We start from the raw sequence: 24,132 nt of genomic DNA on the forward strand, positions 1-24,132 counted from the left end.
ATTTTTCACAGAGTTGTTTCCACTGCAGCCAGTGTAAAACATTCTAATGGCTTTAGTGGGAGAAAGACTTTTTGGAATCAGGAAGTGCTGCTTTGCTCCAATGGTTGTTACAGCTGAGGTGAACTAGTTCCTCAACTTCAACCTGTGAGCTGAACGTTAACATGGGTAAAGGTCCGAGATAACCCACAATAATAGCAACTGTTTTCTCAGGGTTACAGTGCACATAGCTAAATGCTCCAGCTTCTGTTCATTATAAAAGCTAACTTTTGTTTCTCACAAAGTCGTAAGCTTTTTCTGGAGCACGGCCCCTGTATTGAATAAGCAGGCATCTCATAACCAATGTTTCTTACTTTGATTTTACCTTTCTATAACTTCCCTATTTCTCTTATATTTATTGTGATGATTTCCTTTACAAATACAACCTGTCACTACAGTTCCTTCTATATAATCCTTCCTTCCACTCAGGTGCCTTTGCCATTCACTCTGCATTTGCCCAGGGGCAAGAAATGAGCCCTACAGTAGCAGGTGCAAGACAGTAGAAAAACCATTGATAAGATGCAGTGTACTCTGCTTTCCCTGTAAGAAAGAGGTGCCATTAAAGCATATCTATTGTCTCATTTAATCACCTCCTTTTTTCATACACTCCAGTCTCACAAAATAACTCTGAAAAGACAATCCACAGGCATGGTTGTGTTTGTAAGGCTACTAAAAGGTCACATTACAGCTGTGCTGTTATGGAAGCAGGGATTGTAGGAATGTGTGTATCCAAAGCCCTGCTTCAGAGTAGTTGGTTTCAGTGGTGCATTTTCTCTCTCTGTGAAACCCGGTGCATCCACAAAAGCTGGGGGAGCAGTGGGCGTCACCTGGGAATGTCTCCTGGGAAGCTCTATGGAGAGTGCCCATTCAGTGGTCCTGTAAAAAGTGAAAGGGGAGATGAGTGTGCTGCGACACTAAGTCCTAGCTGCTTTGCAGTGGTGGTGGGAATGCAACGTGAGCAATGTCAGCAAGGGTTTATCCGTTTTTTCCAAGCTGTTTATCATATTCTTTCTGAAGGCTTAGTAAATTCTAAAATAACACTCAAGTGACACCTAATTCAAATGTAAAAAAGGTGTAGCACTCAATTCAAAACAGAGGAATATACAAAGAAAAGAGGAGGGGGAAAAAAGGAAGAAAACGTTAAACTTGGGAAAGAACTCCTTCGACTTCCTTGTTTGAGTTTATGCTGAATTAAGGAAATATAACAGGTTTAGCATTTGTGGCAGGCTTTAATTTCAACCTCTGAGCAGCAGACTTAACTTCTTGTGATGTGGGAGGATATTACAGTTTTCAACTTCATTTTGTAAGTATTGCCATTTGTGCCAAACATTTAATAGTTTTATGCTGTGGACTGTCGTCCACCAGGAGCTGATATCACCTAAGACTTTTTAGAGCCATCTAATAGAAAGATATGTATTCATTCTGATTAGCCCAGGATTTGAACGAGGGTCCCAGAAGAGATATATAAGCCTCTTAAATGCATAGAACTTCTAAGGATATGGGTTTAACTGTCTCCCCCTGTGGTAAATAAGCTGTGACAGCTCTATCAGGGGGGAAAATGGCAAATAAAATTACCACATTATTTTCCTGTGAATATTTTTGGAGCACTAATCTATTTTGCCTCTACCTATTAGAACTCTGTTGAGTGTTACATGCAGACATTTAATTGGAGGAAACACACAGAAATCCTCAAACTAACAAAATGCAGGCATACAACAGTGTTAAAAACAAGAGGTCAAAATCTGTTCCTTACACTCCTTGCTCCTCAGAAACACTGTGCTTTATTTGGGGTTCAGCTGAGGGAGGTTTTTGCAGTGTGAATTTGAGAGCTGCTGCCATAAGATGGTGATGTTAGCGATAGTTGTACTGCAGCAAGGGAAAGACCTAGCCCTGACACTCACACCGAGATGCCAGGTGTAGGAGTTCTCTCCCCTAGGACTGGCAAGTTCCTTTCATATTTTTCTTTTCCTCTTTATCAGCTATATAATGCCTGACAGTTTTAACCATAAAATCATCTATTCAGATGAATACACTGTCAGCTGTCAGCGTATGACTAAGCTGAAGTCAGACCCAAAGCTCAGGTTGACTCACATGCAGGAGTAAGAGCTATATTCCTAAGGGGTGTTTTCTTCCCTGTTTCTGGTCAGAGAGCTTATATCTCTAAATACAGGGGGTTAATTTGGCTAGTGCTGTTAAGATGAGTATTTTTCTGTTGTATTGGTTCTGGAAAATGTTGTTGCAGTTTCTTTATTTGCCTTTTGCTCAATGAGTTAAAAATTAAGAAGGCTCCATATTCTTTGCTGAACACAAAGGTAATAGTAAAAGTGGCAACAGAACTGGTTTGTCCACTATATTGGTCTAATTTTATACAGTATTTTCCATTTTTGCAGGCTTATATTATGCAGTGGGTAGTTAAAATTAAAGGTCAAATATTTTTTGGCAATCTCCTTTGATCAGTAAACAAAGAAAAATTATAGAAGAAGCTAGGAAACAATCTCATTAATGTAGCACTAAAGCTGTTTTTTTGTGAGAGTTTGAGCAGTCTGAATTTGCAGGGGTGATTTTTGAGACACTTCACAGAGAAATGGCTGGAACCCCAACATTAAAGTGCATTAATAGCAAAAATGCTGTGCAAAGTACGTATTTTGTGTACGCATGTGAAAAATGCTAAGAATTATTTAGCAACTGGAAACACTGTTCACAAAATGCCTTTGATTTATTGCTGTATATACTACAGATCCCTATCACATATTCTTACATTATTTTATTCAAAAACTTGTATGAACCATGAGTTGGCATGTTGTAGAATACTGAAAAGGCATTAATCAACCCAAATAAACAAGTACATAGATCTATCTAACAAGTATGAAGTAGTTAATAAATTTTTAGCAATTTTATTACAGAAAAAAGGTCTAAAAGAGTAGTGCTTAATTATCTGGACTCCTCTGTGCTGGGCTGTCTTTTGATTGTATTAATGAAGCAGCTGGCCCATTGTTTCTCTTTAATTCCTCTATTGTTTTAAGAATATGTCACAGCTCTTTATTCTTTTATCAGGTGCTGTGCAGGAGGATTCACACAATAACTCATATTCCTACTGTATTTGCCAATGCACAAAGAAACCTCCAAAGCATTTTTCAAAGAAGGGGCACACATAATTTATAAGTTCTGTTCCTTGTACCACTCTACTGTCAAAAATTTCAACAGTATTGGATTTGAATGAATTATAGTTTTTTTATTAAACAATGTGTCCACATATAGATATATGTACTTTGTTCATGTCAAAAATTAAAGATCTGCCCAGTAACTTGTGCTGTACTGAAATGGCATTCAATATGCTGAGTCGTCACAACCCCATGGGTAAGAAGCAGGAGGAACCCAAATATGAAGATCCCATCCTATTGTGATGTGCAAATTTTCCCTAAATGCTTAACCTGTGCAACAAAGGAGGGAAGAAAATAAATTAACTCCAACGCCCATTATCATTACTAAAAAGCACAATTTTTTTCAAGTTGGAATATTTTACTGGGAGAGGAAGGTTTAATTCAGTTGATGGTGCCTGGAAGTTGCTAAGAGCAACAGTCTGTTGTTTAAATAAATTCTGATAGTCTTTTGACCCTTCTTGCAAAAAGATGTGTGTACAGGAAATGGGCTATTATGTTGTTGCAGCAACGCAATCAAGTCCAGTAAGCTCAAATTTTACTACACAAAAGTAGTAGTTCTGAATTAACTGGCACTGAAAACTGGTTTTAATAGAAATTTCCATTGATTTCCTAAACTTATATGAAAGGTGTGTGGCATTTCTGGGTCAAAAAAATGAGACTCCGATAGTTTAGCAAGGAAACCCAACTGATACTAAACACAGGAAAACTGGGATTTGCTTTTGAATATATGTTTATGCTTCTAAATCCGTGAAACACCTGTACTCAATGGAAATGCTGGTTTTAGCTGCTTGCTTTCTTAAGGCACTTTTCCTAAAAGCAACAACATAAATCAAGAGGCTTAATAGTTTAATCCATTTTGAAGCTCTTTTTCCCAGTGGAGTTAGGTGAGTCTGACCTTATATATAGCCTTTTTTCAGACTGTGATCCACAGATTCCAAATATCATTCCTTAAGGCCTGCAAAACAGAAGTGGGGGGGAAAAAAAAGCAGCAGCCCACCATCACAAGGCTCACTGTGCAGAATGCTGTGTTTTCCCTGGAAGTGGTATAGGGTTCTAGGGTTCTGAGGATCAAAATGGGTGAAGGGCCATTTAGTTAAATTTTCAGAGCAAATTCCTTATTTTGAATAGGATAATAGAGGTCCCTTTGTTTAAAAAATAAAAAATTCAAATGTAGAAGAAAAAATTGAAAGGCTGTTAAAAAAAGGGTTTCTCTTCAATTTTAGGTGTCTGTCCTACATAAAATAAAGTTTTGTATTAGCATGCATATCTATCACCTTATTTCTCCTTATTCTGAATACAGAAGATAGCGTATTACTGCATCTAAGTATGATTTAATTGGTTCAATTTACTATATATTTTTTATACTAAAAGTGATTCCATATCTTGATGAGTCCAGATGTAGTTATGCTTCTGGTTTACAGCATCCCATTGCTTGCATTTTATTATTTTTACAAAGCAAATGTCTATCAATCATAGAGATAAATTAGAAAAAATTGTGCAAACATGACACATTGCTAAGATTTTCTCAGCCTGCTATGTAATTATTAACCTGATTTTTTGCCATTGAGGGAAGCCATGAATTACAGATAGCATGGATGAAGTTAAATGCTTTTATATTAGATACATTTTCCTATACAGTTTTCTATAGGTATGGCCATACAATATAATTGAAGCTTTGTCAGCCCTGTAGCCTAGCAACAGATAATACTGTTAGGTTACTGAATTGCTCCTGGTTGACAAGTAGGGAGTATTTTTGTGTTTATCATGTTTGCTAATGATGGGATCCTTTCCAAAAGGCTTGTCTTAATCTTAATTAGAGTTTATCAGCAGAGGTCTGCATGACATTGTGCAGACACTGATTTCATAAATAATAAAAAGTGCAAGTGAAAAATTTGGCAGGAGAAGAAGATATTTAAGACCACTGATTCTTGTAAGAGCAGCATGAATTTCCAAAATGTAATCAAGTTTGAACTGTGACTCTATTCTTTATTATCGAAACTTGCAGTACACTCCACTGCAGTTTTGACAGCAATTATGAGTATGATTTATAAGCTTCCTGTTAGGAACCAGATCTGTTTGCACAAGAATCTTGATCATAAACATTACAAAGAACAGTAAGTCCACAGTTTTTCAGGGACATCAGGACCTTACTCTTTCGTTTTTGTAGAAAGTTTTAGGTTTGGGTTGGGTTGGGTTTTTTTGTTTTTGTTTAAGGGTGTTTGTGGTTTTTTCAAGCAGCAGAAATATTTGCAGTGAAAGATGCAGACAAAGAAGAGAACCCTGAAATAACCTTTCCATTTGGTGGAAGTTCTGAAGCTATCAGATAACTGCTTCAGTGCCTGATGTCTTTTGGTAAAGAACTCATGCCAATGCAATTGGAGTGTAATTTTTTGCTCTAGTTTGCACAACATGATATTCTTTAGCATTCCTGTCTTTTGATGATTAAATAAATGAGCACTTTTAATTCCTTGGAATGTGAACAAGAAAAAGAGTTCAAATAAATACATAGTGTTTACAGATATTTTTATTCTTTTCTTCTGCTTGACATGTATGTGTTAAATATCACATAAATTTGTTTGATTTAACTATAGATATAAATCAATACATTACAGGCTCAAGAAGCTTATTTTCAATTTCACAGAATCATAATTACCCTTTTCAATAAAACAGCTTTCCAATGTTACAAAGCCTTCTGCTGATCTAAAACCTTCTTTTCTGCACTGGCACAAGAGTAAGACTTTTCTTACTACACTACGTAAAACCAGTAAGATCCCTTTCAGTGTAAATGGTTGTGATGGTGAGGAAACATAGTCGGGTCTTGCCTGCTTCCTCTGCACAAGGCACACAGGCTTTCCCTTGCTGTTGTCGCTGATGGGCAATATGAATTGTCCAAAGATAAGACCACCAGGTGGGAATTGTCCTAAGATAAGAACACCGGGTGGGAATTGCAGGAGGAACTGTCTGGACTGCTCGTTAATAAATGCATTCCAGTGATGGGGGAGCTGTGATGGTTGCGATTGACTTCAGTACACATCGGCCTGCAAAACGGTATAAAATGCTGCTGGAGACTGGGCCACCTGGGAAAACTGGTCTCCCAGGGTTGCAGGCAGCTTCCAAATGGATTCCTGGCCTCCTTCCCCACCCTTGGCAGGAATGCCTGCAGGGTACGTCCAGGCTGAAGATAGGGAACACTGAATTTAGAAAGGGTGAGTAAAAGCACTAAGATCTGGTGACATATGGAGATAAAATCCTATAGTAGCAAAAGGGGTGCTTTTCTGCTTTGCATTCTGTAAGGCCAAGGACTGTAAACCTGTATGTTTCTAGCTGAACTTGTTTATCTTATAATCCTTTAGATTTGTTTGTACTATATACTGCATTGACAATATTTAGATACTGTATTAGCAATAAATATAATCGTAGTCATCCCCATAATCAGTGTCATACTTCTTGCACCTGACTGAGAGTCTTCTCTCTGCTGTGGTAGAGTGGATGACCAGTGTATTCAGTTTGGACAAGAAGAGGCCCAAAATCACCCATCTACCATTGCTTTCTGACCAAATCATATAACCATGACTATTTCAGAGGCACTGTCAGTCACTCGTCCCTGTCAAAACATCTGTTCATCCTTTCTCTTCTTCTGATGCCTGTGTCATCTTAGGACTGAGAAGCTTGGCCTGGCAAAGCTTTGTAGAACAATTTCACTCCTGTAAGCTATTTCTGACAAGAGGAAAGTTGGTTAAAAAAAAAAATCTAGCCAGCTTAATCAGAACTTCATCTTATATAAATAATAGTGCTTCACATTTATTTATGAAATCTTTGTGTGTTTGCAAATATTTCATGCAAACATCTTCCTATCATCCTGCTCATCGCTACTGGTACTTGGCTATGGCTTCCATATTATCCCTTTGAAAACCTGTTGTTAACACTGCCCTTTGCTTAATGAATAGCTGTTATGCTCCTGAGAGACTGCTGTATATACGTCAGTTGTGTCTTAGCCCGTAGAAATGTTTGTGGGAAGAAATTTTTCCTGTTTTGTAGCTGCCAGCTGTAAGGAAGCCCTTATCCCTGACAGAGGTGTCTAGACAGCATAGTAATTCATATGATAGTCACGACTGGAACTTCCTATTAAATCTGGAAGCCGCTGTCGAGTTCTCTGCACTTGACTGTACTCTTTCTGTCACTCTTGACTGACTTGTGCTCTTGCTTGACTGTGCAGTAGAATGCTCAAGAAGACTTCTCTTCCACAGTCTTCCCACTGTGCATGAAGGTCAGCATGTTTGCATTCACTGCATTAAGGGGAAGAAAGTCGTTTGCATCTTTCAAAACAGCAGCTTGCCTTACTCTGTGCAGGCAAGCATAGAAGGGAACAAGTGGGGACTGCACCGTGTCCTGTCCCAATGAGTGACTGTTGCTGCAAAGGTGTTGAGCTGCGTTTACAGTAGCTGGAAGAATGCATCATTTGGGAGTTCATCTGGGGATCTAAATTAACACAATATCATGTTCTGCTGAAAACGTGGACATGTATGTCATGATCACTTAAATGCCTCATTTTCTGTAGACTGGGATGAAAGAAAACAAAATAACAATGTACTTCTTGAATCTGAATCCTGTTGAGCTGAAGGTTTATATTCATATGCAGGAATGGATTTAACTTCCCTAGTTCTGATTTCCTTTATGAAGCCAAACTAGAAACCGTTGTGCTTCCAAAGCTGTCACCCATCCCACCAGGCTGTGCTTGCCATAGGTGTGACAGTTTGCAGGAACTGGGTGGAGCAGGCAACCGGGGTCACTGCTCGCTTCAGCTGTCCAGTTTAATCTGCTGGACATGAGTCAACACCCTGAGGAGCTCCAACATCAGGAGCCTGAGTCAGCCTTTTAGCTGATCCAGACTGATTGCAGCTGGAGACCCAGTAATCACTTATTTTTTTTCCCCCAAGGGTACATGCAGCACGGATGTTTGCTGGGATAGAGAAAGTCTCGGTTCTTCTGCAGTGACTCATTTTTATTAAGAGATCCAGTGAATAATAAAGTCTAGAAAGAGCTCTTATTCTGTATTAAAAGATATTAAAACATGTCAGTTGATTATTACACCTTCTGTATATAAATAAGATAGAAGTGCATGTTAATAATGGAAATTAACTATGTGATATTTGCAACAAAAATACCCAGTTTCAGGTTCTCAAATTGCATTTTGTGTTCCATGTATTTTCATCTACAAGACTAGTTAACTACCCTTTAGGAATTTAGCCTGGTTCTCTCTGGAGAGGCTTTATACCAGTTTAGCTCTGAAGGCTTCTGTATATTTACTGGTTATATCCGGCAATATGTCAGATTGTGCTCTTCAGTTTTTTTAATTCCTGCTCAGGCATTAGGATTCTGCATTTGTAGAATTTTTTGGTACTATCTTCACTTTTCATCTTCTTATTCTCTGGAGGAAATTACTCAGATTTGCACCATTTAATGCTGCAATCTTGGTGACTAGTAAACCTTGGTATGTTTTGGTCCCTCACAGTAAATTGTTTGTAAACTTTGTAGCACCTTCAACTGCTGTTATTATGGAAGGGTGAATACAAAGACACTTTTCTGCTTTGAAACTTCTACACTACTTTGAGGTCTGGAAGCTTAGCGTATTTTACCACTGAAACACACTGTCACTGATGGTGTTTTGTTTGCTCATCTTTGAAAGCTAATAGACTGGTTTAATTAATTGTCCAAGATTTCTCTAAAACAATGTCCTAATTCTTCCATTTAGCTGTGGCATATCATACACTGTTGTTATCTCCTCTACCAGATTTTTGCAACAAGTTGTTTTAAAACTATAATCTCGTTGAAGGGAAAAAAATGAAGTGCAGTTGAAAAGGCAGTTATGCCGAAAGATAAACACAGCAATATTACTTATCAAAACGAGTACAGTTTTTGCTTGCCTAATGAATGCAACATATAGCTTTCTCTATATATACAAAACCTGAGGAAAAAAAAAGCTTTATAACATATAAAGTATGCAACATTATTTCAGGCATAACTGTATTGGATATGTATCTAGGCCTGAGAGTGTAGATAACACAATATAAGTGCTTTGCCTGTCTAAACATGTTAAATAAATGAGCATTCACTATCGCATTCAAATACATTAGTAGATGTACTCGCATAGTTAATTTTCTTTTTAATGCACTACACGTGACATTTGCAGCACAGAGCTATAGTGTATCTTACTGTTTGATGAAAGTTCTTCCACTTCTCCCATTCCCCCCCCCTTTTAAACAAACCTTTATTTGAATAAGCCTTTATGAAACAGATCTTTGGCATATCTTCTTTTCAGGAAGTTCAGTCAGTGTAAGCAGAGATAAAGCAGTCATGTTACGAAGAATATTACATAAGGGAAGATTTTTTAGAGAAAGAGGGTGACAAACATAAGGGAGGGGAAGAACGCCCTTAAGAGGAAATCTGATTTCTTTCTTGCAGCTGTTTGGTTTTATTGAGCTGTGATTTGCTATTCAAAGTGAAACAAACTTGGAGTTAAGAAAAAATTTACAGGAACTTTGGTGAAAATAATAATGAGAAAAGTGCTGCATAAATTATTTTCACCTATATCTTGATTTTCATCATGCTGGCTTTTTAGGAGAGAAAATGAAAAATTAAAATGAATATTCATACCGCAAATAGTTAGGAAAACTATCCCCAAATTGTTTTTCTTATACTTGGAAATTCTTATATTGGTAGAAGGAGGACAGTAAAAGTAAAAACTGTGTGCCTCTTTACCTTGAATAAGCCATCGAAATTCAAAAAATAAAAAGACAGCACTGATGTTTTAAGTTCTGGAATCTGATGTTGTCAATTAAATCTTTCTGCCTTTATGTTTCCTGCAGGAGGGCAGCTTTGGTGTACCACGACCAAGGCCATCTCAGAGGGTGAAGAGCTGGTTGCCTTTGTTGTGGATTTTGACTCCCGGCTGCAGGCTGCCAGTCAGATGACTCTCACAGAAGGCATGTATCCTGCTCGCCTGCTGGACTCCATACAGCTGCTCCCACAGCAAGCTGCAATGGCATCTATTTTGCCTACAGCTATTGTGAACAGTAAGTGGGGAATACTATTCTCTGGAGGTTTTTTTAAAACAGCAGTACTTTAAGGCACATATGAAAAGCTAATGCAGCAATGGTGAATTCATGACCACAGAAACTACACCACAGCTCAAAGCCTGCTTTTGTTCCCCCATCATCTCAGAGATAAAAAGAGCAGGAATAGGAGGCTAGCAAGAGCCTTACCCAGAGTACCTGACCTGCCCTCGTGTGGAGGTTCTGTGATCTGTTCCCAGAGGCAATAGGATTAGAAATTATTAAAAAAGTAGACGAGATAGGTCAGCCAGCTCTCAAAGTCCAGCCTCTGCTGCTCAAGTAAGCTTGTTGCTTGCTGCTGCAGTTTCTGGTAATAATTCATGATACTCAGAAAGAGAAAAGAAACACATCCTTTCAGTGACTATTTCAAAATGCAGCAGAAATCATGCCTTATAGCAGCCCTGATTTATTGTAGTATCTCCACTCAATGTGGTTAACTAAGATTGTTTTTGCATCCTCTGGTCACCTATAGGCTCTCTCATGGACAAAATGCAGCATGCATTCAAGTGCTGCCCTCAGAGAGGAGGGACATTAATGTTCCTGAACTGGGACAATTCAGCACAAATTAAATTTTATATCTTTAACTTTTTCTTTTTACTGCTTTTTATCTTTATACAGCCCTAGTTCTTCATCCTCCTTTCTAAGTACTTTTCAAATATATTGGCCATTACCATGATCCTCACCAGTCATCACTTAGACTTACTGCACACTCTCAGCACTTTGCGAGTCTGTCCATTTAGACCCCATGCTGGAGCACTTCCCTGTGCTTCCTGCGGTTTTTAAGTATTATAATTACTTACAATGAACACAGTATTTTGGGTGCAAATGCACATGCAAGCACATGATCTGCCACTCAGACTCACGCCTAATAACACTGAGTTTTGAACAGTCACAACATCTTCAAGCTCTTCACACAGGACTAGATAAAATATCCCTGGTAACACATTTCATTCCACGTTTTCCTTTCAGTTTATTTTTTCTTTTTAATTGCTTATTTTCTGGGTAAACAGTTTTGATAGCTACATATTTATTGTTAGCCTATTTTAAAAGTTATACCTTCAGATGTCCAAATCATCCAAGTTCTCTCTTCCAAGAGTGAGTTGGAGCAGCCTCATGCCCTTAAGCTAAGCACATTCATTTCTACCCACCAGTGGGGCAGCTGTGAGCTGACATACCTGCTCACAGAACCAGCAATTAGGATTGCACAGGAACTTTCCAAAAGAATGTGTCAGAAGCACCTAAAACACCACGAAGTTACCATTGTTAGGGGAAACCTGTGTCTGTAGCCAGCAGATGAACGGGAGCTGCTACAGTGAGTTACCTTGCCTAAACGGCACAGCTTGTTTCAGCTGAGATCATATTCTTGTGCAAATTTACAAGACCAACTCTGGGCTTTGGCAAAGTAGTCAGGTTTCTACAACATCACATTTCTGAAAACATCTTTGCTGTCAGCACTAACTTTTGCAGAGCCCTGGAAAGCCACACTGAACATTGCTAAGAGGAGTCCTTAACTTTATGGTGCATCAGCTCTTGCCATACAGGTTTAGCAGCAACTCAGAGTAACCTCTGTGTTCTTGACTCCAGGAAGATGCTAAAACAGCAAGTCTCACTGCTCAGAACTTTCCACGTCGGTTTCAACTCTGCCTCTGATCATATGGGGCTATTTTCACATTTCTTTGTTGAGTTGGTAAAATTCAGTTTCTTCATTAAAGTCTTGAACTAGAAGTCTATCAACAAGCCGAATGAACCTCTAGATTTGTAATGAGCCATCTCTTAAGCATTCTTTTTCTAGATCTCTGAAAAAAAAATCCATTTCTAGAAAAAAAAAAAGTTGGTTTTGTAGGTTGTTTGGGGGTTTTTTTTATGTTTCCTAATATTTGCTAGTTGAAAAAACAAAATTAGAATATCACTCTTGGCTCATTCAGCTTGAGCTTGAATGTTTCATTTTCTGAATTGATCCATTGAAATATTTGGAAAGTATCCATTGAAATAAATTGAAATATTTTGGTTTTAAGTAATTAAAACATTCAAGTAGCCTTTATCTGGTTTGCATCGCTTTAGAGTAGTAATAGTTTCAGATCCCATCCCTGTATATCATTCTCCCTGAAATTCCATCCTCTCACCATGCAAAACTCCTCAAATGTGTTTCCTCTGCTTGGCATGGAATGGGAGTCACATATTCACCGTGCGTAACTGCAGCTACAAACTGTCCACGCCATCTAACCCATAGGAAATAAAGATGGCTGGAAGTCAAATTCATTAAGATAATCAGAAAGTTCAATTCTGTGATGGAATGCAGTCAAATGAATTCAAATAGGACGTTGCCCATATCAGAATTTCCAATTAGTACTTTTGGACTTTTCTGTGGAAATCTCAACAGTTCAACTTTTTTAAACCATTAAGGCCAAAACCAAATGTTGAAATGTCAGCTTTAAAGTGAGGTCGACATTTCAAATGATGCAAGCTGTACCAGTAATGTTTTAATAGTGGTATATGTTGGAATACTAACTGCTCCATTAAATGTTTGTGTCTTAAATCCATGCACAATTATTCAGTGGCAAAGGGAAAAACAGAAATTGGTAGTGGTATAAATATTTTTTTGCAAATTCATGAGCAGAAAAATAGACAAGCATTAGCATTGCAATCAGAGAAGCAAACTAAGCAATGTAAATTTTGGCTGCCTTTGTAAATATTTAGCAAATAAAAGACTCATCCATGTCAATGGGTTGGAGTCTTCCACTTTGTTCACCCAAAGGAATTGAAACAGAGCACTTGTCCTATACACATCAATATTTGAAATTAAACATAAATTGTCATGAATGATAATGAATTGCATCATCAGCTACACACGCCATGTTTTCAGAGCACCCAGCCATTCTTCAAGACTGAGTTAATTACAGTCTCTAGCAGCTTTTTGCATTCTGAAGTCAGGGGGAGTTTTGATGTTGATCTAGATGTGTTTTGACGTTGACTGGAATTACCTGATCTTGAGATCAGCTGTCACAGTCTGGGGTTACTTATAATTTTATCCTTTCTTAGTCTCAAAAACAGTCAAGAGGTGTCCGGGCCAGGTGCAGAGAATGGTCCTAGGCCTATGACAGCTCCTGAAATTTATGCATGAATGGGAATGGTGTTCATTGACTTAAGCCAAAGGTATAGAAGGGACTATTCTCATGATTTAACAGTACAAACAAGTTCCAGCGCTCAAGTGCAGATCCTGTCACAGTTTAATTTACTAGTGTAGATGTGCCCCAAGAGAGCAGGGATTTCTTCTTGTTCTTACTGATATGGTGGAAGGTTCAGTTTTCAGAAAGGTCAAATGGATCTTTTGTCTTTCTGAAATGTATACACAAAAGGTACTGTGTAGGTGTCCTTTGACAGGACATTAACACGCAAATATCTGTCCACTTCGTGTAAATATACCATCTGCATTATTACTCTTCACATCAGTAAAGTATGTAGCCTCTAATGCAGGATCAGACTTGTGCTGCTGAAAACACTCTGTGCAACCTCTGCATGGTCTCTCCTCAGAGGAGCTGCTGACACTTTAGGATAGGAGACAATGAAAAATTGTCTTATTCTCAGTAAATAGCCTCTATGCATAGTGAAAAGGGGAAAAACAACAATTTACTGAAAACAAGAGGACAAAAAATACATAAGAAATTTCAGTTTCTATAATTAATAAAAACAGGAACCAAGGAAATAAACATGCTGCTTACTACTATAATATCACATTCAATACGGTAGGATCTTAAGGAAAAGTACTCTAGTCTGGACTCCTGCATATCAGAACAACAGGATTTTACAGTAATAACTGCATAAGCATACTGAAAATACACATTCTTCAGAATGATCTGCAGTTACCACTCAAAAATTCCAAGGCCCAGAGCTGGAAAGTCTTTCAAAAAAAATTGAAAGATATCACCTAATGAGTAGTGATGTATTGGAAATATAGCATAGCTCCTGAATTAGTATTGTATGTTCCCAACAAACATTTAATTTAATTTAATTTTTTAAAATAATTATCTGCCAAAAACTTCTAGCTGTTTTCTTCATGCATTTTTTTTTAAATATCCTCTTGAAAGAAACAACTGTCATCTGCAAGTGACATTTTAATAAACCCATATCTCTGCTTTCAATATTTTATTAAATAAATACTTTTTAATGGGGAAGGGAGAGGAATTAATCTAGCTGTGTTAATTGGTTGGCACCAAGTGAACTGTGGCTAACCTGCACCTGCTTATACTTGCTTGTAGAGGACATATTCCCTTGTAAATCCTGTGGCATTTGGTACCGAAGTGAGCGGAACCTGCAGGCCCATCTCATGTACTACTGCAGTGGGAGGCAAAGAGAGGGGCCACAGCTGTCAGAGGAGAGTGAGGACAGTGCTCAGCAGATATCCAGTGTCTGCCCCTTTCCACAGTGCACCAAAAGCTTTTCAAACGCAAGAGCTCTGGAAATGCACCTCAATTCTCACAGCGGTAAGTACCATGTATTTTTGTGTATCATCTTCTAGATTTAGCTATTTAAAGAGTTATTCACTATAGACATTCAGTGGATCAATGTCTCTCCAAATATATGCAAGCATTGCATATAGATAATACCAAAAACGTCAACAGTTTCTGACCTGTGTTCTACACCAAGCACCTCTCCCAGGTAACCAGTGTCATCTTTCTTACCTACTAATCCTCATTTGAATGTTGTCTCTCTCTTAATGTGTGTATACACACATACAGGCAGCATTTTTCCACTGGTGAAGGTATGATCAGGAATCCAGACACAATCAATTACTTCAGGATTCCAGCTACCGAACATACACACAACCAGAGAACATGTCCTTCTGAAGTAATGTCTTAGTGCCCTAGAGGAGGCTTCTTAGGCAGAAGACTTTAAGGATCATGGTGCAGAACTCTGTGCTTTTATGAGGACACTTGTATCATAAAAAATTTCTTGTTTGATAGAAATATTCTTTTTCCTTCTTATAAATATAAAATGAGGATAGTATTTTAGAATCACAAAAACAAAGAACTTTATGTTTGTCTAGGTTGGAAAAGACCTTTGAGATCATCAAGTTCATCCTAAACCATGTTGCTAAGCACCACATGAGCATGGTGTAGATGACCAATTTTGAATTGAATTAGGGATGGAAATACAAGTTAAAAATTCATAGGACATTTTGCATTGGAGTTTTCAGTAGCAGAGAAAACCCACAAGAAGAAAGATTGCAGTGTCAGTATGTGGTGTGTTTGCTGTCTGGTGTACACAGCTGTTTCTGGAAAGGGACAAGGGCTCTACACGTGCTCCTGATCCTCCCATTAAATGAATGGAGTCTAAAGGACATTAATGGGTGGAGAAGAAAGCCTTATTTGGCTTCAGTGTAAAAACTCCTGGGGCATGTGTAGTCTACTCTGCGGATTTGGTGAAGTAAAAAATGTTCCTCTGATACTTGGGCAGCAATTGCAAATCTAAAAGGCAACATACTGCCTTGGCGGAGTTTGGCACCTCTTGGAAAAGGAGTGGAAGACTGCTGAGTAAAAACTTCTTTATGTAGACAACACAGAAAACCCTTAACCATTCATTTAGAGGTCAGATCTTTTTTTCTTCAAGATCTTAACTTTGAATATCAGGCTATTGCCATTTTCTGTTTGTTGCCTAGAAAATATTTCACTGTTCAGTAAACCAGCAGAACCATAGGCTACAACAGCTTCAATAAGATCAGGTGAATGCAGCCCAGTGTGTCTTACAGCCTAGTAATTATAACCAGATACTCTGGGAAGATTACAGACAAACTTCTCCCCAAGCAGAGGAAAACTCTGAAATATTAGCCATTGTGCAGAAAATTTGCTTCAACTATTTGCATTTAGTGACATACCATTGGCTTAGCTGTTGAGGATTTTGAGCCATGAGCTGCAAGTGACCATGTCTGCCTGTAATCTAGAGATAAGCATCTGTGTTCCTTGAAAGACATAGATCTGAGATTGTGGTGAATTTCCAGTAAGAATCTTTAGTTATTTCTTAGAGCAGAGGATAAACCTCAGGCCTTTCCCTTTCTTTTTAGTCATAAACCAGTCTATTCAATCATTCTTGCTCTCTTTCAGATCCTGTCAGTCTTTACTTTTCTGTACAGATTATCAGAAGTTATAACACGTTCTGCAGTAGGCATGAAATATTCCTTTTCCAAATGCCTTGTAATCTTTGGAAGCCCTGTGTTTGTTTCACCTTCTGTTACTGTTCTCGCTGGAGGCTCTATAGCAGATCCACACCATTGGAACACAGAGCCCTGACTGAAATGCAAAGTCCCACCATAGAGCTGCTGTCACTGTACCACATGATGGGGAAGCATGTGCTGTGTACCTCCTTAGTGCCTTTCTGGCCTCTGAGGCCAAGAGCAGGTCAAATTTCAAATGTCCCTCGCAACTTGGGGGGTCACTGGTGCTAGGGAAGAAGGGTGGACCTCCAGGTACAACAGCTTGCCTACCCATAGAGTGAGCTACAACATTCTTACAGTTTCATATTGTCCAACTACCACACGTCTACTTCACCTGACTGAGGTGTGGTATATGTGTGTATATGTGTAGGCAGAACAAATACTCATTTTAAATTCTGAATATCATCCCTATCAATATTTTTTCAGTTTTTATGGTCTAAAATGTAACTAGAATCCGTGTTATTGCAGTAGAGAAACGTGGTGTTGCAGAAGAGAAATTTGGTCTTATCTCTTTTTAAAGCATTTTCAATTTCAAAATGCCATGAAACATGGAGTTTTTTGTTTAGTCAGTGATTGTGAGATGTCTTTGAATGCACTGTTCTTGATAAAGTGGTAGTGATTTCATGAGGAAAAGGTGTTGTATTATAGCTGTAGTTGCCAACGACCATTATATGTGAAAGATAAAATGTCAGTGTCTTACTGCTCCTCCTCCCTTCACAAGGAACACAGCTCATCAGTCCTTTCTGATGAGGATAGATCTTAACCTCTTCCCACACTACAGACAGCCTATGCAAGCAAAGAGCTGAGTATCAATAATGCTCAAAATGCTACTTGTGCTTTGTCTGTGGCTTTGAGGCACACTGAGGACTCTACCTCAAGCTACATCTTGACCTTGGTGTGGTCTCTGTGCATTCAAAATTTCCAGCAATTGTGCATGGGGAACATTATGTCTCCCTGTAGTTGTAACTGTAATTTCTGAGACCTTTTCATTTAGAATAAGTCCAGTCTATTTTTATCCTTTCCCTTGTTCTTTCTCTCCCTTCAGCTCTGATGAATGCCTACAAATACTAGTCTGGGAATAACCTGGGAGTTTGATGAAAAACTAATTCAAGTATTTTCAGGGTGACTAATACCATCTCATTAGAAGAAAATTAGTTATTCTCACTGTATTTGTACCTTCTGTGCAACTGATTTCCCAGTATACTTCATGTGGGGCAAAATGGTCAGTTTATTTTGTATTTTGCTTTTCTTTTCTCTAGGAGTGAAAATGGAAGAATTTCTCCCACCTGGTGCTAGTCTGAAATGCACAGTTTGTACTTACACTGCAGACTCAGTGATTAACTTTCATCAGCACCTGTTCTCGCATCTTACTCAAGCTGCCTTTAGATGCAATCACTGCCATTTTGGCTTCCAAACTCAGAGGGAGCTACTGCAGCACCAAGAGTTACATGTCTCTGGCAACAAAATTCAGAGAGAAAGTGACATTGAACACTCTCCAAGTGGAAATGAAGAAGGTTTACAGCCAGCAACGGACCTGTTGAGCAGAAATGATGTTCCCCAGAGCCAAAAGACCATGCAGACTAAAGATGCAAGTTCTGATACAGAGCTTGATAAATGTGAAAAAAAGGCTCCACTTTTCCTTCCAAACCAGAGGCCAGAAACCCAGCCTGCAGCAAATAAGCAGAGTTTTTCATATACCAAAATAAAATCTGAACCATCCAGTCCAAGACTTGCTTCATCGCCAGTTCAGCCTAATATTGGTCCTTCTTTCCCAATGGGACCTTTTCTTTCCCAGTTTGCTTTTCCCCAAGACATCACTGTGGTTCCTCAGGCTTCAGAGATATTAGCCAAAATGTCGGAACTGGTCCATCGAAGGCTGAGGCATGGAAGTAGCAATTATCCGCCTGTAATTTACAGTCCTTTGATGCCTAAAGGGGCTACATGTTTTGAATGCAACATAACATTCAATAATTTGGACAACTATTTAGTACATAAAAAGCATTACTGCAGCAGCCGATGGCAGCAGATGGCAAAGTCACCAGATTTTTCCAGTGTTCCAGAAAAAATGCCTGAAGCTGTAAGTCCCAGTAATGGTCAAAGCTCTATAAACATCCTGAATGCAGCTCCTCACACATCAGATCCAGAAAATCAACTTCTGCAGACATCTTGCTTAAACTCTTCCAATGTTTTAGATTTGATTGGGCCAAACAATAAAAGTCATGAAAAAGACTTTACTGCACAACCTAAGAAGTTGTCAACTGCAAGCAATGGTGATGAGAAGATAAATGGAAAACCTTCTGATGTGAAGAATCCCAATGCTCCCTTAGTAGAGGGGGAGAGTGACCCTAACAAGACCACATGTGAAGCTTGTAATATTACTTTCAGCAGACATGAGACCTACATGGTCCACAAGCAGTATTACTGTGCCACTCGCCACGATCCCCCGCTGAAGAGGTCTGCTTCCAACAAAGTGCCTGCCATGCAGAGAACAATGCGTACTCGGAAGCGAAGGAAGATGTATGAGATGTGCTTACCAGAGCAAGAGCAGAGGCCACCACTAGTTCAACAGCGATTTCTAGAAGTTGCTAATCTTGGAAATCCTTGTACATCTACTCAAGAGTCAACAGAGGGCCTTGGAGAATGTTACCATCCACGATGTGATATCTTTCCAGGAATAGTCTCAAAGCATCTGGAAACATCACTGTCTATTAACAAGTGCGTTCCAGTTTCAAAGTGTGACACTGCCCACTCCACCGTGTCTTGCTTGGAGATGGATGTGCCAATAGATCTCAGTAAAAAATGCTTACCCCCGTCGGAGAGGACATCCACTTCTCCCAAAAGGCTGCTGGACTACCATGAGTGCACTGTTTGCAAGATCAGTTTTAACAAGGTAGAGAACTACCTGGCTCACAAGCAGAATTTTTGTCCTGTCACTGCTCATCAGCGTAATGACCTGGGACAACTCGACAATAAGGTGTTTCAAAACCCAGAAAGTGAAAGAAACAGCCCAGATGTCAGTTATGAGAGAAGCATAATCAAATGTGAGAAAAATGGAAACTCAAAACAGTCCTCTCCTAATGGAAACTTATTTTCCACACACTTAGCAACTCTTCAAGGACTGAAAGTCTTTAGTGAAGCAGCCCAGCTTATTGCTACAAAAGAAGAAAACAAACATTTGTTTCTTCCACAATGCCTTTACCCTGGAGCAATAAAGAAAGCTAAAGGAGCAGATCAGCTTTCTCCATATTATGGAATAAAGCCAAGTGATTACATTTCTGGTTCTCTCGTCATTCATAATACTGATTTAGATCAAAGCACAACTACAGAAAGTGAATCTCCGAAAGGCCAGGCACCTTCGAATGGATGTGCTGTGCAGAAGAAAGAATCTCTTCCACTACTGCCGAAAAACCGAGGCATGGTAATAGTTAATGGGGGACTAAAACAGGAGGAAAGACCTGCTGCTAACCCACAGCAAGAGAACATTTCCCAGAATCCTCCACATGAAGATGGGCACAAGTCTCCTTCTTGGATCTCTGAGAATCCCTTAACTACAAATGAAAATGTCTCTCCAGCAATTCCTACAGCAGAGGAACAATTGTCTAGTATAGCTAAAGGTGTGAACGGCTCTACCCAGGCTCCAACCAGTGGAAAGTATTGCCGACTGTGTGACATCCAGTTCAACAATCTTTCAAACTTTATAACTCATAAGAAGTTTTATTGCTCTTCACATGCAGCAGAACATGTCAAATGAAACAATTGGTCACCTTTGGTACCTGTGTTTAGCATATTGTTCCATACAGTTTAAAGAAAGCTGTTTGAATTACATCTGGACAATCAGGAGATTTCACTATTGCTGAGTTGAAGACTTAAAGGTGTAATTTCATTACAGTCCATTAGTAAAGTGTATTATTGGTGCCATTTTCAAAAATATTAATTTATTTTACCAGCAGTATTCATAGCTGTAGTTATGTTATTTTTTATTTAAAAACTTTATATTAAAGTCATTTGTAATGTTATTGTATAGTTATTGTGTAGCACATATGGTTTGCACTGTATAGTAGATTTTAAAGAAAATAGTCGCAAACAATACAGAAAAGCATTTTAGAAATAGCTTCAAAAGCACTTGTGTATCCTGATTTTTTTTCTTATATGCTGTTGCAAATATATGTATATGCTAAAATATAACTTGCAAAGAAGTTTCAACTATGCTGTAAAGTTCGCCTTAAAATTTCAATTTTTTTGAACAATTGGGCTCAGTTTGCACTTTATATTTTAGCAGATACAGTACCTTAGTCATTAGGCTTTGCATTTGTATGTAGCAGTATGTTTCTGTCCACTTTCTTAATCTGAAACGTACGTTAAATGAAGATGGCATTTTCTTTCTTGTATAGTACTTGTATTTTCTTTTGCTGATGCATCTCTGTCTCAATTTTTAAACCTTTGCTGTTAAATGCAATACTTTATAAAGAATGAACAAAATTACTGGAAGCAGTATTGTAAGAAATGAGGTCATATCAATCAGTTTTATCTTTTGAAAGGCACAGTCTAAAACAAAACCCTAAACTCAATGCTGCAATTATGAATCTAATTCATATATAAGATATATTTAAATATAAGAGTAGCAATACTGCAACTGGTGATCACAAAGATAATGTTCTACTTCTGATAGAAATAATTTCTCAACAAATGTTGTTACTATGCATGTATATGGATGGAATAAAATTCCAGATCATTGGAGAAGTTTGGCAGTAATTTCTTTAATTTTTTTTAAATTTTATTTTGTTTTTCAAGGTGGATTTAGAGCTCACGAACTGTAAAGAAGTTCTTAGGAACAAGCTAACATTGCCTTCTCTTTGGTGGAAGCAGAGTGTTCAAAGAGACAATGAGTACAAAGGATACCTCCACTTCCAGGGAGTCCCTACTGACAGGTCACTAGTGCAAGTGGGTCTAAGACTAAAAATGTGAGGGTCTGAAACCAGGAACGCTGTTTTCTTTACTGGTGCCAAGGCACACATACTTTCCTGCAGTATCTCCCTATGTCAAAATAGTGGAACAATCTCCTTCCTAATACCTCTGGTGTGATTTTTCATGTGTTCAGTGTTCTTACATGGAGAACAAGAGCATTCATTTAAGAGAACAACAGTTTGCTCCACTAATTCAGTATAGAAATATTAGTCAATAATTTATGTTATATTAAAATCTGAACTAATGCACAATTAATACCATTTGCTTGCAATTGTTTAGTCTCCTGTACACAGTTTTCATTAAAAAATTGATATTATAAAAATGATCTATTCATACACTTTCATCCTAAAAATTTGAAAACAAAACCATGATCTGAATAGTTGCATAAACAGTTGTATTTTAGTTCCTATATCAGCCAAAGAAACAACTCATAACTAGCTACGTCAAAGGATGGTATTTCAGCTGAGCAGCCAGTTGGAGTCTAACATAAGAGCATAAAATGCCTCTGGCTTTCAGCAACCCCATTTCTGTGTAGTTTGCAACTCAACTGTTCCTTTTTTTTTATTTGTAAGGGTAGCTACATGTAATCCAGTAGAAAAAATAATAAACACTTCAAAACTGTAGTTAACTCTGCTGATTAGCTGCGCTTTAAATACAGGTCAAGAGTGATTAAAATTTTACTAATTCTCACTTGAAACAAAGATATCAGATGCATACATTCATTTCAGTAGGCCCAAAGTTGGTCCTATAGCAAAAAGTTTGGATAATAACACTTGTGAAGGAAAAAACCATTACAGTCACAGGGAGAATGAAACAGACAAAATGTTCATGGTTATCAATTAAACATTTATTAGAAAACACACCAGGATATCTAAGACTTCACACTATTTGCAATAGATGGTACAGTTTGGCCTTTTTGGTGGCAAGCATTATTTTGAAGATTATCCATCATTCAATAATGGGTTAAAGAACCAGGTGAATACATTTGGATTGAAATAACCTAATTCTGAAAGATCCACATGCGTAGATGAAAACTTTTTAGGTGAAGCTGGTCAGGAGGCCATAGGTTTTGTAATTTACAATTGCTGAGCTCTAGGGGTGTGTTTAGACAGTGAGAAAATAAAGGAAAATACCAGGGTTAACGTGAATACCTAGTTGAAAAGTGATGCTGAAAGGGGAAAGCCTTATCACAATTTCTGATCCAGAAATGCTGAGGGTTCCTGATATATTCCAGAGGTAAATTAAAGCCTGCCATGCTGTCTTATATTCTTCCCACTGGCTAGTCCAATTTTCTTTCACACAGCAAAATAATTCTGGTAGCATTTTCTCTTTATAAATCATCTATTTGGTTGACTGCTTCCATTTTTACAAGTTCAAAACAAGCACAACCTGTTCATTTGTGGGTACAGAGTTACTCAATTGTAAGCACATTTTATATGTTTTACTCACTTCCCAGGAACAGCTGGCAACTCTGACACATGCTAAACACCTAAGTTATACCATCACGCTCTCTGAAAGTAAAACTGTACACAAGCTAGGTCGGTAGCAGATACTATAATTTGATTTTTTTTATACGTATGTTAAAAATAGAAAGCATTTTAAAAAAAGCTGCTCACATAGCTTGGTTCAGGAATCCTGTGTTCCCATAACTTTATAGACTGTTTTCAATTGTTTCACTTTCTTTATTGCACTCATTTTTTAATTTGCTCATGTGAAATAAGAGCATAAACACTTTGACCAGTCAGGAATCTCTCTCGTGTCTCTTAAACCAGTTTGCACAATACTGGCCTATTCCGAGCTGGGGACTTGAAGCACATCTACATTTAAGTCATAAGTGTTGTTTGCAGGAACAAACTACTTAAATGTTTTTTAACCAAGGGGTTATTTGTGTTCTCTTCAGATTATATCGACGTGTTTGTCCAAGGTGATAAAGTGCCTATTGCTAAAAGCTTCTCTTCCCAAGTCCTTCTTTAAGATTTTTGTAGGTTTATTAATTATTTATCAAATCACCTACGCAAAAGGAGTCCATCCTTAGTTAGTCTTTGACACCTGGAATTCAGCAGGAAACAGAGCACCTCAGTTAAATGGTTTGGATCCGTTAATCCCTGTCAGCTGGTGTCAGTAAATAAATCTTTGGGGCTATGGGGTGAACAGCTCAGCAAAAGGCATTAAAATATTTCCTGGGTTTATGTTACAAAAAATAAAATTGCTCCACATGAAGACTTACTTAATATTTAGAAGAGCTGGTTCCTGCCTAGCTCCCTGTTTATTGATTGCATGGCAGATTTGCGTTCAACTTTTGGGCTTTTTAAGGAAGATTTCCTTATTTGCAAAACATCCTGTCCACAGGCAGTGCTCAGAACTAATGTTTGGCCACATCTCTGTCTGCCTCATTTATTCATTTGTATCCCGAAATTCAGACTCTGAAAGGCAGTTGTGTGTCCTCATTCATACCACGTTCATACCACAATCTTCACATTTTCCACAGAACAATGGTGATTTTTTTCTTTGTAGAAGAAAAGCAGTAAAGCATACTGCTACAAACTGATGTCTGCTTGTCTTGAAGTAATTGTAATGATGTTAGGATTCTGGTGACATCTCATTATTACAAATAATCACAAAACTGCATCATAGATACTTGCTGTGGATC

At 38.2% G+C, this 24,132-nt stretch overlaps 1 protein-coding gene across 3 annotated transcripts in view; it reads left to right on the forward strand.

Annotated features, from left to right (window-relative positions):
• The window catches only part of ZFPM2 (zinc finger protein, FOG family member 2), a 306,084-nt gene extending 284,829 nt beyond the window's left edge, over positions 1-21,255 (forward strand). For all 3 annotated transcript variants that reach the window (XM_069005338.1, XM_069005337.1, XM_069005339.1), the window contains 3 exons: positions 10,064-10,270; positions 14,566-14,790; positions 17,777-21,255. In XM_069005338.1, coding sequence (XP_068861439.1) covers positions 10,064-10,270; positions 14,566-14,790; positions 17,777-20,268 — 2,924 coding nt within the window. In that variant the 3' untranslated portion in view covers positions 20,269-21,255. The remainder of the gene's footprint in view (positions 1-10,063; positions 10,271-14,565; positions 14,791-17,776) is intronic.
• Positions 21,256-24,132: the final 2,877 nt, after the last annotated feature.

This window comes from Aphelocoma coerulescens, chromosome 2 (genome assembly GCF_041296385.1).
Source record: "Aphelocoma coerulescens isolate FSJ_1873_10779 chromosome 2, UR_Acoe_1.0, whole genome shotgun sequence".
NCBI classification, from domain to species: Eukaryota; Metazoa; Chordata; class Aves; order Passeriformes; family Corvidae; genus Aphelocoma; species Aphelocoma coerulescens.